Source organism: Morone saxatilis, unplaced genomic scaffold (assembly GCF_004916995.1).
Source record: "Morone saxatilis isolate NCDOM2014 unplaced genomic scaffold, NCSU_SB_2.0 Contig5, whole genome shotgun sequence".
Classification (NCBI taxonomy): Eukaryota; Metazoa; Chordata; class Actinopteri; family Moronidae; genus Morone; species Morone saxatilis.
The window spans coordinates 5,055,833-5,068,718 of record NW_023340095.1 but is presented as its reverse complement, the minus strand read 5'-3'; the positions used below and the strand labels follow the sequence as shown (position 1 = coordinate 5,068,718).

Sequence of the window (12,886 nt, the reverse complement as noted above, 5' to 3'; positions counted from 1 at the left end):
TTCTTTCTTTCTTTCTTTCTGTTAATAGTTATTTGTAGTTTCTATATATTCTTTGTTAATATCAAAAGAAAAATACATTTCACTTTCTGGTCTGGTCTTAGATGTCTTACTAAGTGGGATGGTTATTTATATAATTTAGCTGTGTGTATGTTGTTTTAGGGTGACCCAGGTCGAGATGGAACCGGACACCCAGGTCCACCCGGCCCACCCGGCCCACCAGGACAAATCATCTACCAGACATCTGGCAATGTAAGTAACAATAAGCAGTGGCAGACGTGCAATCTGCAGTTTTAATGAGTACATGTGTACATCTTAACCTCATTCTCTTTATGTCACTACAGTCGGATGGTGTCGTTGGCAGTGCCGGGCCTCAGGTTTGTATTCATGTTTCCATAGTAATAACGATACCAAAACACAGCAAAACAACTTGGGAACAAATACAACTTAGTGTTGGAGATTGTAGTTGATAATGTGTCATTTTTACATGTATGTGGGACTGCACAGGCACACAGTTTCAGGCTTCCTCCTCATTTTTCCATCTTTTTAAAAGGTTCACACTGGAACGACAGAAGATGCACTATTCTATCTTGTCCTTTTGTGTGTTCGGGCAATTACAGAACCACTGTTTAAAAGACACATCAGTGCTGAATGTGTGTGGCAAACTTTATGAAAACACAGGGTTGTTGTCACTTCTGTGTGACCTTTTATCAAATATAATAACAAACCCCTCTGTTTTACCAGAGTTGCATACAGTTCATCTACACTGAGAGAAAGCTGCTCTTACTTCACAACCTACATTTTAAAAGGAGTTCAGACAAATCCAGACCAGAATAAGTTGCGTGTGGATTTGCTTGAACAGTTTTGGTAATTATAAAGTCAGTAGAAACAAATGAGTGCATGAAGCTTAATGTAAAAATGCATTATGTTTTCCTGTACAGGGAGGACCTGGTTTACCTGGTCAAGCTGGATTCCCTGTAAGTCTCCCTGTGTTATATAATTAATGCACCTTGCCCTTATTAGCACCATGAATGTAAAGTGTGTTTAGCTGTACATAATGGACTGTCTAGCATTCTGTGTGATATTAAAAGACACAGGCATTTTTCTTCTTGTTAATGTACTCTATATTCTATTCTTCCTACTTTTTTGTTATTATTATTTCATGAAAAGACCAAAACCAACCACAATCTGCTTGTCGGTACTTTACAACTTCTCTCTGTCAGTAGTTGGGGTGTTTACTTATGTTGCCAGTCTATTCTTAGTCAAAGCCCATTTAAACAAATCTGATTAAGTAGATTAGCTACATTTTTGTGTTAGACTTTTTTTTTTTTAATTTAACTGTGATTATTGCACATAAGTAAAAAGTAAAACAATTTTGGACAACAGTGGAGCTCTATGGCGTTGATTAGTAAGCCATATCAAGCTTGGTCTTCACAAACAATACTTTCTAGTAGCATCAATTCATTGTTGCTTTTGGTCTTTTCATTTAATTACAGGTTCAAATTCTGTATGCTCAGTTTTGATGTGGGCGGTGCCTCTTTTGTTCACATTTGAATTAGGGACTGTCTCTTTAATTTTATCTTCATTCATATAGATCTATCTGGCCTGTATTGCTCTCGCTTTGTAACACTGTAAAAACCTCTTCACATGCACAACACACCTCTGATCGACGACCTGAAAGCAAACTGCTTCACAGGCAAAAAGAAGAGACCGTTTTTTTACACTCCGATCAATTCAAACGCAATTTCTTTCAAATTCTCATTATGCCTCCAGATAATAGTAAAGTCTGGCATCCACAAAACTAAGCTCTGTATAGTTGTACCATATTGGCACTGCATCTACTCAAATAAGCTCTTATCTACTATTTTCTACACTGAATATCTAAACAGAGACTAATATATTGGCTCAGCATGTGGACTTAAATTGATCTAGAGGAACAAAGACCTTCTTGTTGCCAAATGACTGTTACCTCTTGATAGTTAATAAATCTCATATTTATTGTCTTATTGTCCTGCAGGGCCCTATTGGACCAAAGGGTGACAGAGGAGACCCCGGTCCTACAGGCTATGGCGTGAAGGTAAAGTCTTTGTTGTGCGTTTGTTCAGCTGTTAATTTAGCCACTCCTCATCATTAAGACACATCTGTAATTGAGTGTGGTGTCTCGTTGCTGCTGTTCAGGGTGAGAAAGGTGAGCCGGGCTTAGTAATTGGACCCGATGGAAGTCTTCTGTCTTTAGAAGGGCTATCAGGTCTGAAGGTGAGTCTCAGTGCATTTGACGAGATGTATTTCTGTCTCGTCTCTCTTACTCTCACACAATAAATCAAACACAAATACAAACTCTTTGACACACGCCTCTGTAGTATATGTTACTACTTTTTATGTCTACATTTGTTGCCTGTTGTGCTCTGCTGATGGCCTGTATTCAAGCTTTTTGTGTTCTCTGTTACGGTTGTCTTTGTCATGTTGTTAAAACGGAAATCTGCTTCCTTCACCATGCCTGTAGGGAGAGAGAGGACCTCCTGGACCTGTTGGACCCTCTGTAAGTGTTTTTCTACACTCATGTACCAATACAGTTTTTAACTAAAGGAGCATTTTTTTCAGCTCATACTGTCTTTTATGTCATGATTTACTGTTGTAGGGCCAGTATGGGCCTCCTGGATTAAAGGGTGAAATTGGAATGCCTGGAAGACCCGTAAGTACCCATTCATTGCTGTCTTATGTTTGTTTATTTTCATATAAATACTATTCTGTTTATACAAAGTACCATTCATTTCATTTTGCTGACCTATTGTACATTGCTGTAGTTACATTTAAATACCAGTGTTTCTGTTGTGCAGGAAAATATTAATCAAAGACTTTCTCTCCTCAGGGTCGCCCTGGTGTAAACGGATACAAGGGTGAAAAAGGAGACCCAGCAGTTGGTTCTGGCTATGGCTACCCAGTAAGTGTTAATATCATTACCACTGCTTTAGATAGGCTGATCTAACAGTCTTGGGTTTCAAAAGCACAATCCCAGTTTAATTTACCAAATGTCAGCTGTTGTGTACTTGTGTCTGTGCTTTTGAATTTGTCAGTGCCACTGTGATACAATTTAATAGACATTAATATGTATGTAGATACACCATTCCAGAGTGTACTTAATCTTAATCTAAGCTGTACATTTCTCAGACTTGTTGTTTGCTAGGAGAATGCTCTAACATCTAGAACATACCAATGTCTACATCAATGCTAGCAATCACTGTCAAAAATAAATACTGTCCATCTATGTTAATGATGGTATGTCTGTAATGTCACCACAATCCTTCTGTATATGTAGTAAGAGAGTGAATAAATGTGTTTTCATCAGGGAGTCCCTGGCCAACCAGGACCACCCGGACCACCTGGACCCCCTGGGCCAGCCATTCCCTTAGACCGCTTCAACGTGAGTACATTAGACCTCAAACAATTTTTTTTGACATTCATAAGGGCTTCACCATATGGTAAAAACAATCATATTGTGATTATATTGACAGATATTGCGATATGATTCTCCATTAGTGTTGGAATTAACATTTTTGCATTGTAATTTTCATTGGGAAAATGTATTTGATTTGATTGATTTTCACTTATTTCAATAATATTTTTGATAAATTGTGCAGCCCTAACATTTATGTTTATTGTATTGTTATCTGTAGAACACAAAGTTCATATCTCCCATGTACCCTCTTGTGGCTGAGAGCTTAACTGTATCATATTAGCAAATTCATAACAGCAGTTATCTCAGGACACTTTTCAAATAGAACAGGTCTAGACCGTACTCCTTATAAAATTAGTTCAGTTGCTAATTTGCTAGTTTAGCATAAACAGACAAATCCTTTCCTCTGTTGTCACTGGGAATGACTTAATTGTGCGTTTTTTCTCTCTGTCCACAGCGCTATGATGACACTTTAAGGAATTACCCAGGTAATGACCCCCAACACACACACAGTTTGTCGTTTTCATAGAGTGGGATCAGAATGGAGAAGTTAAGCAAACGTGCCAGTCAAGGAAGAGAGATTTAGAAAGGGTTTAAAGTGTCTGCAGAGATAAACAGTTCTATCTTAATTTCAGTTTGATCCAGCTGCCTCAGCCTGAAGGGGATATACACTTTATTGTCAAGAGATTAAGCTGTCAAGTCTTACTAGATTTGAAGAATGACTTGCTATAACACAGGACATCACTGCCGGTGACACACGGTGCTAACAGTTTTACAGTGCTGAGGTCAGATGCACCTGTTGGATATTGTGTCTAATGTTAAAAATGATATTTTGTTTTAGAAAATAAAGGGGAAAAAGGAGACCGTGGTGATCCAGGACTTCCAGGAATCCCAGGTAAATCCTAGTTTGCATAAAATATACATGCTGTACCATTATTGCATACATATCTGCTGAGATGCAAGACTGTTTTAAAGTGAATTATTAGTACTTAATTACTAAAACCTTTGTTTTTTCCAGGAACATCCTCTAATTTTGATATTTACACATTCAAGGTAAAGTAGCTTATCCGTACACCACAGTCAGTCGGTTTCATCAGTATGCTCTCCTGGTAAGACGAAACATCTTCATAATGTCAAACTGTTTCCAACAGAATGAACTGAAGGGAGCACGTGGAGAAACAGGTGGGAAGGGAGAAAAGGGAGAGCCTGGTGGTGGTGGATATTATGACCCACGTTTTGGAGGAGCACAAGGCCCACAAGGCCCAACTGGTAAACCAGGTCTGCCGGTGAGTTCTGAGTAAAATGTCTGTCGTATATTTTATAGGAATTAACGGCCCAGATTGTCGGATTAGTAAGCATGCAAGCTTTTAATAAACATAAATGATAGACAAAATGTAATGTTTAATGTCTTTTGTGTTAGGGTCCAAAGGGAGATTCTGTAATGGGCCCTCCTGGACCCCAGGGGCCACCAGGGCAGCCAGGGATTGGTTACGATGGACGTCCAGGTCCTCCTGGACCACCTGGACCTCCAGGGTCTCCCTCATTTCCTGGAGCATATAGGCCCAATAACCGTAAGTGGCTTTTTCTATGTTGAAATATTTGTGATATTTTTATTCTATACACTCCTGCGTTCGTCCTAGAGCCTTTGCCGAATGAATAAATACAGCTTCTAATGTTCTAAGTGAAGTCATACTCTCCCTCTCACAACTAGCTTGGAGTTGACAGCTGGAGACAAACTCCACTTGAGCCATTCATAAGCCAAATCATTAACCAGCTTTTGTTTTAATTTGAAGCTGTCAGTGTCCCTGGACCTCCTGGTCCTCCTGGTCCTCCTGGAAATCCTGGTTCCTCCTCTGGGGTAAGTGCCACTGCATTTTAATATAACAGCGACTATGTGATTGTTAAACTGGCAATGACAATAAGTTATTGATAATGATCAGTCTGGGCACTGAAATAATTGTTGTGAATTGATCATGTTATGTCTAAAATACATTTGCCTGATAAAATATTCAGGGATTATCAGAATTGACAACTGGCAGTAATTTAATGTAATTTAACAAAAGCCGAACACCGTATATATTTGTTTTCCACAGGTTACAGTTTTGAGATCATATGACACAATGATTGCTACTGCCAGACGGCAGGCAGAGGGAAGCCTCATCTACATCATAGACAAAGCAGACCTCTTTTTGAGAGTACGCGATGGACTGCGGCAAGTCATGGTACAGTAATTTATTTTTCACCCAAGAAAATGCAAAGTACAGGGAAATGCTCAAAATAAGTTATCCAACTGGTCTGCTCTGGAGTCAGGACTAACCCTTCATGTTTTGTATGCAGAAAGTTACTGACATATTGGCCTTACTTGTTGCTATAAGCTGACAGCTAGCTGCTGCTAATGGACTGGGAGCTCGAGGCACCAGCGCTCCAAAGCTCTTATACTAAAGATGTAATGTTAAACTCAAATACTGAGCTCCCAGTACAGCCAGAGTTAACCAATAGGACGGCTAAGTTAGCTGCAGGCTAAAGTTGCTAACCCTAAAGTTTGTTTTTTTGCTACTCTAGTGGAGACTTGAAATGAGCAGAATAGGTCCCCTTTAAACCATAGACTGTACAATAAAGCTCTAATACAATTAGACTTTAAAGCTGCTGTTATAATAATTTTTGTTTGGCCACTAGGGGGCAAAAAAACATCAGAAAGAAGTTTACACTGTTTCTGCCATATCCCCGGACAGTAGTATGGCTAACATCCTATCAAGTTCATCAGGAGGCCAATAATGTTTTTTCACAGAAATATTGGTATTCATGTTGGGTGTGAAAAAAGATATATTTCACTTTATTATTTTCAATTCAAATTGAATAAACTTTACCTCCTAACAATTTATTGTTCAACTGTAAAACACTATCAGAATATTGCTATAGTTATGTGTAAATAAAGTAATTAGATTCAATGTATTCCTTTCTCTTCTCAGCTTGGAGAGTACAGTCCCTTCTTCAGAGATCTGGTAAGTTCCACAGAAGAAAAATACAAAATAGCATACCGTAAACACATTTTAGCATTTTGACTGTTTAAACTGTTTCATAATGTTTTAATCTCCTTAATTTTCATTTGAAGGAGAACGAGCTGGCAGAGGCTCAGCCTCCCCCTGTGATCCTTTACCCCCAGTCCCAGGACCAGTCCCATAACAACGGAGCTGGTCGTTACTCCCAAGGCAGTTCTGCCATACGTCCCATTGAGCCTCCACCACACCCACCGGTAGACCCCAGATACCCTGCACAGTATGATCCCAGATTCCCAGACCCGAGACACACAGGTCAGACAGATGGAAGATTATTATCCACCCAGCAGACTGAGAACAGATATCCTGTCACTCCGCAGCGGCGACCCAACCCACCTATACCACAGCCAGGTGGCCACGTGGATCATGCATCAGGATCAGGAGTGAGTATTTTATTATTTGTTACATATCAACAGGCTATAAACCAATCAATAAGCTAATATGGGATGATATAGTTGCCCAGCCTATATATAGCAGTTTAGCTTTATGAAATATAGCACTTTCTCTTTTGTATTCACATTGTTTTCTCAATTTAATTATTTAATATTAATTTTATTTTAGTAATTGTGCTGTGCCAACACATGTCAAATATCGTGCCAATAAAGCCTATTGAATTCTAAGGGTCACACATTGCCGGACAGTGAAACTTATTTAAGATAAAAAAATAAGATTGCACTGCACTGATTTCAACAATAATTTGAAAAGCTATAACAACCTCGAACAGAGGCAGCTATTTTAACCAAAACCTATGTCTTTCTCATCAGTTACATATTATTGCCTTGAACGCCCCTCAAACTGGTAACATGCGAGGAATTCGTGGGGCAGACTTCCTGTGCTTCCAGCAGGCCCGTGCTATTGGCCTGAAGGGGACCTTCAGAGCTTTCCTGTCCTCCAAGCTTCAAGACCTCTACACCATCGTCCGCAGGTCGGACAGAGACAGCTTCCCCATCATGAACCTCAAGGTGAGATACTACTGCTGGGGAAGTGGCAATATTGACAAAGGACGGATATACAGCGGATTCTGTTTACTGCATTAGGTACCTGCATAGACGGACCCTAACTACTTTTATTTTAAAGGTTTCTTGGAAATGTTTGCGGTTTTCTACTGAAAATTAGATTAAAAGAAATTAAATTTAAGTATTCATAATCTCTTCCTTGTAGGACCAAGTCTTGTTCGACAGCTGGGAGTCTATCTTTGGTGAAAACGTGAGCAAAATGAAGGAGAATGTACCAATCTACTCCTTTGATGGTAGAGATATCCTCAGGGACAGCGCATGGTGAGTCTTTGTTAACTGGGCATGAATGTGTTTGTACAATAATCTCACATTAGATAGCCTTTTGGTGATCGCAGTTAGAGTTTGTATGTTATTCTATCTGTGGGCACATACTGTATATGTATATATATTCTGACCTCTGCACTTGTTTTTGCTCTACTCTAGGCCAGAGAAAATGGTCTGGCATGGATCAACCAACAAAGGCCACCGGCAAACAGACCAATACTGCGAAACATGGCGGGCAGGCGACCGCGCTGTGACGGGTCTGGCATCATCACTACAGAGCGGCCACCTCCTGCAGCAAACCTCCAGTAGCTGCTCCGGCTCCTACATCATCCTCTGCATCGAGAACGCCTTCACATCACACTCCAAAAAATAAATCCCGTCCCTCACCCTTTTTTTGTTTTTGGCCCTAGTTAAACACAGTTTTAATTCCCTGATAACACGACTTGTGAACATGTGGCGTCCAATGAACTGGCCCTGTGGCTCTTTGCCTGGCAGAGACACTCCCCTCCATAAACGCCAAAGAGATGGGTCGAACGGAGGGGGTGTTGGTCCTTTTTCTCGGGGGCATTGGCACATATTTTCTCCAAGGGGTGAAGCTAAATGCGTTCTCAAATTGTATCCATTTTTTTAAAATTCTGTATATTACATGTTTGTCCAATGTTTTATTTTTGTTTTTTTTTTGACGTTATCAATGTTTTACCTTTTGAACTGTTTATAATAATGCTATATTCATCCTGTTATGTTTTTTTATTTAGGTATTGATTGATTTTTTCCAATTTCATTTTAGAATTGTGGGTTATGACGGGGTACAGCAAACTTTTAAAGACTATTTTAAATTTAAAGAAGATAATAGATATTTATTTTTAAATGAAGTTATGTAAGGATAAAAAAAAAGATTTGGAAAAAAAAAGCTAAATACCCTCATTTATATTCTACACAGCACAGACCATTTAATTCTTTTCGAATTAAGCTTCTGATCAGAAACTGTGCCTTATTACACAACCAGGACTGCTTTACAAAATAAGCTCATATAGTGAATCACTTCTTTTGTATGCATTATTCTACAAATATGGAAATGTTACAGTGTTTTCTTCTCAAGTGCATTCAGATGCTTCTACTTCACGCTAAATTTAAATGACCTTGTTGGACACAGACACTACTGTAATGAATAATCCCACATCCAGAAGGCAAGATTCCTTGTAGCTGAAATCGAGCCTTTTGAATCTAAAATGATGATTTTCCCTTTTACCACTTCATAAAAACCTATCAGTGAGAAAGCTGGAAATGATTAGTTTGCTGCTAATCTTTGTTGGAGTGTTTGCTGTCACTGGTGTCAGGGACAGAAAAACCAGTATGTTAAAGGAGACAGTTACAATAGCCTTGCATTGAATTTCAGACTAACTTGGCCTTAGTGCTACTGATGTCTTGACTGAACCTGTGGATATCCATTTTTTATAACACATTGTGCTGTACTGTTTCTCCCAGGCACTGAATAAAAGTCTTTTTCAACTACAACAAAATGTGATGTACTATACATGGGTCTGTACAGTGTGTTCAATTCTTTACTGTACCCTGCCGATCTCTGACTGCACCGTGACCTTGATACGTTTCAGTCAGCCCTGACCAGCAGTTTTATGTCCTACTCGATGTTGGTGGCATTGGCGTCGACCACAAATCAATGTCAGTGTGTCACTCAACACACCTTGGTCATACATCAGCTATTTACCTTCACAGTTAATCTACATCTGGAAGTTAACTCAGTTCAGTTTAATCATGAAATCATGACTAGAGAATTGATGGATTGTTCATCTAACACTTGTGGAGGTTAATTGGGTGACCTTAAATAACAATACAACCATAGCAGTGGTAACTGCCAATTTTATGGGTATATTAAAACAAAAGAAAAGTATTTCGAGAAGCACTTAATGTACAATCTATGGATGTCTTGATTAGGAGTTAAAGGTCCAGTGTGTAGGATTTAGTGGCATCGAGCCATGTAGCTGCACTGCTCTCTATAGATAAAAACATTCTGAACGTGGTTATTATTCTCAAGTGATTATACACTAATGAAAACATACCTATGAATATTATATTCCATCTCTGCCTTCAGTTCCTCCCAAATGTTACACACCTTTAAGTAAAATGATTGTTGGGAGATGGGTTGCATTATTAGCTAATTAGGACAATAGTACATTATTCCTAGGCTGCCTGAATATGTCGACTTTAAAAAAAAAAAGAAATTACCAGGCAATCATAAATACATTGGCTGTAGGTCTACAAGTAAAGTGGATTTTAAAAGAGAACTGAATTAGGTCACCAGTCATTGGCGATGGCTTATGAAATCCCCTTAAATCTCTTCTTTAAAGTTAGGAGGCGTTTCAAGATAATATTTGATTAAGAAGATTAATTTGAATTATTCAAAGTTGGCCTAATTTGGTAGTCACTTTAAAATTATATGCCCACCATCGAGAGAGACATTCAGGTGGTATTTAACACTGATCTACTGTATTTCAAGTACACATGGTCAGCCATTATGAAGCAGGCATTCTTCTACATCTACATTGGGTATAGATTATGTCTTTATGGAGAAAACATACTGAAAGCACATAAACAGTGTTGTGCTTCTTCAAAAGAACTGTTCACAGTTTGGGGAAATACACTTATTTGCTTTCTTCTTTCTCTTACCAAGAGTAACATTGATATTAAATATAGCTGTATAGCGAGCAGACGGTTAGCTTAGCTTAGCATAAAATGTATTACTGCTTTGCTATGGCGACTGGTAGTGGCACAATGGAGTATCAGTACTTATTTTACACTAGAAAGATATGTTTACTTTATGATTAATTTATGTTGTAATGCTACTGCATTTTCTGTACAAGAAATTAAGGCCACTAGCAACAAAAAGCAGAGAACAATTATTTCTGTATTAATTAAGTCTTATAGCACATGCACCATGGGACTGTGGAGAATGTGTTTATGTTGAGTTATAGAAGTTATGAGTTATACTGTAGCACCTGCACAGCATGGTTTATTCTGTTGTGTTATTTTAACACACCCAAATGACAAAAATAGAGTAAGGTAAACAGTGAATATCAAATGCTAAAAAAGAAAAAGCAGCTACAGGTAAGTTTGCAGTTGCAAACTCAAAAAAGTTGCTCTGACAACAGGAAACTATGAAGAGCAGCGGTGTGAGTTATTAAGTTTTTGTCATTCTAAATGCAACCAGGAGCACATATATAAAAATAAACATAAAATAAAATTGTCCCAAACTGTTTTCAGACTATATTCTGCTGAAGAAGCGGTTTCATTTGCAAAGAAAAAGTAATAATTAAACAGATGCGTTCCATGGGTAAATTACTGTGAATAGTAAAAAACTGATCAGATCATCATGTCATCACAACTCGGACACTTTTGGCTATGGTCACATTTGCTAACAAGACAGAAAGTCTATAGCCAGTAGCTGCTAGTGGATCTGTGAGGCTGAATTTGTACACTGCATTAAGCTAAATGTTAATGCTCGCATGGCAGCATGAAAGACTGTAATAACATGCTGATGTTTAGCACGTTTCCCATGTTCATCATGGGGTCATTCCTACGTTCCCCAGATTTATATGGCACGTAATGGGAACATGACAAAGATTCCCCAGTTTAGGGTTAGGGTTATGGGGTTAGGAACATCATGTTAGGTTACCATGTTACATACTAACATTGGCTAATTAACACTGGCAAATTAAGCCAACAGGGAAGTGCCAAAAACTGCAGTTCCTCTAACAGCCACTTAAGGCAATCTCCATAAGGCCCCACACTAAAATGCCCAACCTTACAGCAGAAAACAAAAAAAACATGTGCACTACTACAGCTCTCAGTAGGCAAGCCTATACTGTAGATCGTCTTGATAGACCTAGGGTTATAATTTGTGCAACCATTGTTTTCTGAGCTCAGTATATTGATATTATCGTAAATTTTTTAATTATGTTCTGTATCCACAGTAACAGAAAGTACTGTCATACACACTATTTAGCCGGACAAGATGCTTAGGGCCCGTAAAAGTGTAACTAATTCTGTATTAACTTGCTTTTAAAAGTTAACTTTGTTATACTGTGTAATTTGTCCTCCATACAAGCCCGTACTACTAATACAGAAGAACGTGAAAATTGTCAAAAGTTTTCTGGGGTTAGTTTCTTTCAAGTTTTACATTTCAATAAACTCATGTCAAAGTTGGTATTAAATATTGGGAGCCTCAAGTCATCATCTTTACTGGCATGTCATTTGAGAATCAAGCGTAGCGTATGCACCCACCCCGTAATAAAAAGCAAGCATCCCTAAAAATAATCAGTAAATACAGTCACTTCCCACTCGATTTCATCAAAATCTGCCTCTTAAGCATCTCAAACCACTGAGCAGCCTTATGAGAGCTAGAAGGCTTATATTAATTGACTGGGGAGGCTCAGTGTCGTGGTAGTGTCCCCGCTTGAATGAAAAAATAAACTAGCATCATAACTCCCGTCCAATTCCTCGATGTCCTTGTTTGAATAAATCTTCAGGAAAAACAACTTACTGAGTGGCGTATTATCCATTTAAGTCTTCTTGACTGAGTGAGGTTAGAGTGGGTTGGGGGTGGTTTGGATGTAATAACCCGCAGCTGGCTTTGCTGCTAAGTGCTATCACACTGGCTGCCTGGGGAAAGCTATATTTAGTGGGTGCTAAGTAATAACTAAGTACAGTGAAATGATCCAGCTACGGTAATGATACAACAAGGTGACAACCAGATATTGGGGGACTTAATTACGTTTGGGGCGGAAGCGAAAAGCCACTGTTGTCAGATCTCTGGTCTGTGTTTATTCGACGCTGGTGACTCGCTGTCACATTAACCCAAATCTAACAATATCCTAGCACTGCACTGCTAGGATACAGCGTAGTTACAGAGCCAATTGGTTTCGTGACCTTCTAATGCATTTTATCTGAGAGAAGAGCAACCTTATTTTAGTGGAATACTAACATAGCATATATACACACGCACAGGAAAATATATGTGTATAACAAGACCTCTTGCCATGAATAATTAGCAAACATCTTCAAGTATCACCATTTTAATGCAT

The 12,886-nt window shown here is 38.7% G+C and overlaps 1 protein-coding gene across 3 annotated transcripts in view; it reads left to right on the top strand.

The window, feature by feature from the left end:
* col18a1a (collagen type XVIII alpha 1 chain a) overlaps nt 1-9,313 on the top strand; it is a 72,046-nt gene extending 62,733 nt beyond the window's left edge. For all 3 annotated transcript variants that reach the window (XM_035677103.1, XM_035677102.1, XM_035677101.1), the window contains 21 exons: nt 160-249; nt 342-374; nt 939-974; nt 2,015-2,074; nt 2,176-2,253; nt 2,501-2,536; nt 2,636-2,689; nt 2,867-2,938; nt 3,344-3,418; nt 3,909-3,939; nt 4,293-4,346; nt 4,470-4,504; nt 4,603-4,737; nt 4,872-5,022; nt 5,245-5,309; nt 5,545-5,673; nt 6,421-6,453; nt 6,564-6,890; nt 7,272-7,469; nt 7,669-7,784; nt 7,947-9,313. In XM_035677103.1, coding sequence (XP_035532996.1) covers nt 160-249; nt 342-374; nt 939-974; nt 2,015-2,074; nt 2,176-2,253; nt 2,501-2,536; nt 2,636-2,689; nt 2,867-2,938; nt 3,344-3,418; nt 3,909-3,939; nt 4,293-4,346; nt 4,470-4,504; nt 4,603-4,737; nt 4,872-5,022; nt 5,245-5,309; nt 5,545-5,673; nt 6,421-6,453; nt 6,564-6,890; nt 7,272-7,469; nt 7,669-7,784; nt 7,947-8,160 — 2,022 coding nt within the window. In that variant the 3' untranslated portion in view covers nt 8,161-9,313. The remainder of the gene's footprint in view (nt 1-159; nt 250-341; nt 375-938; nt 975-2,014; nt 2,075-2,175; nt 2,254-2,500; nt 2,537-2,635; nt 2,690-2,866; nt 2,939-3,343; nt 3,419-3,908; nt 3,940-4,292; nt 4,347-4,469; nt 4,505-4,602; nt 4,738-4,871; nt 5,023-5,244; nt 5,310-5,544; nt 5,674-6,420; nt 6,454-6,563; nt 6,891-7,271; nt 7,470-7,668; nt 7,785-7,946) is intronic.
* Nucleotides 9,314-12,886: the final 3,573 nt, after the last annotated feature.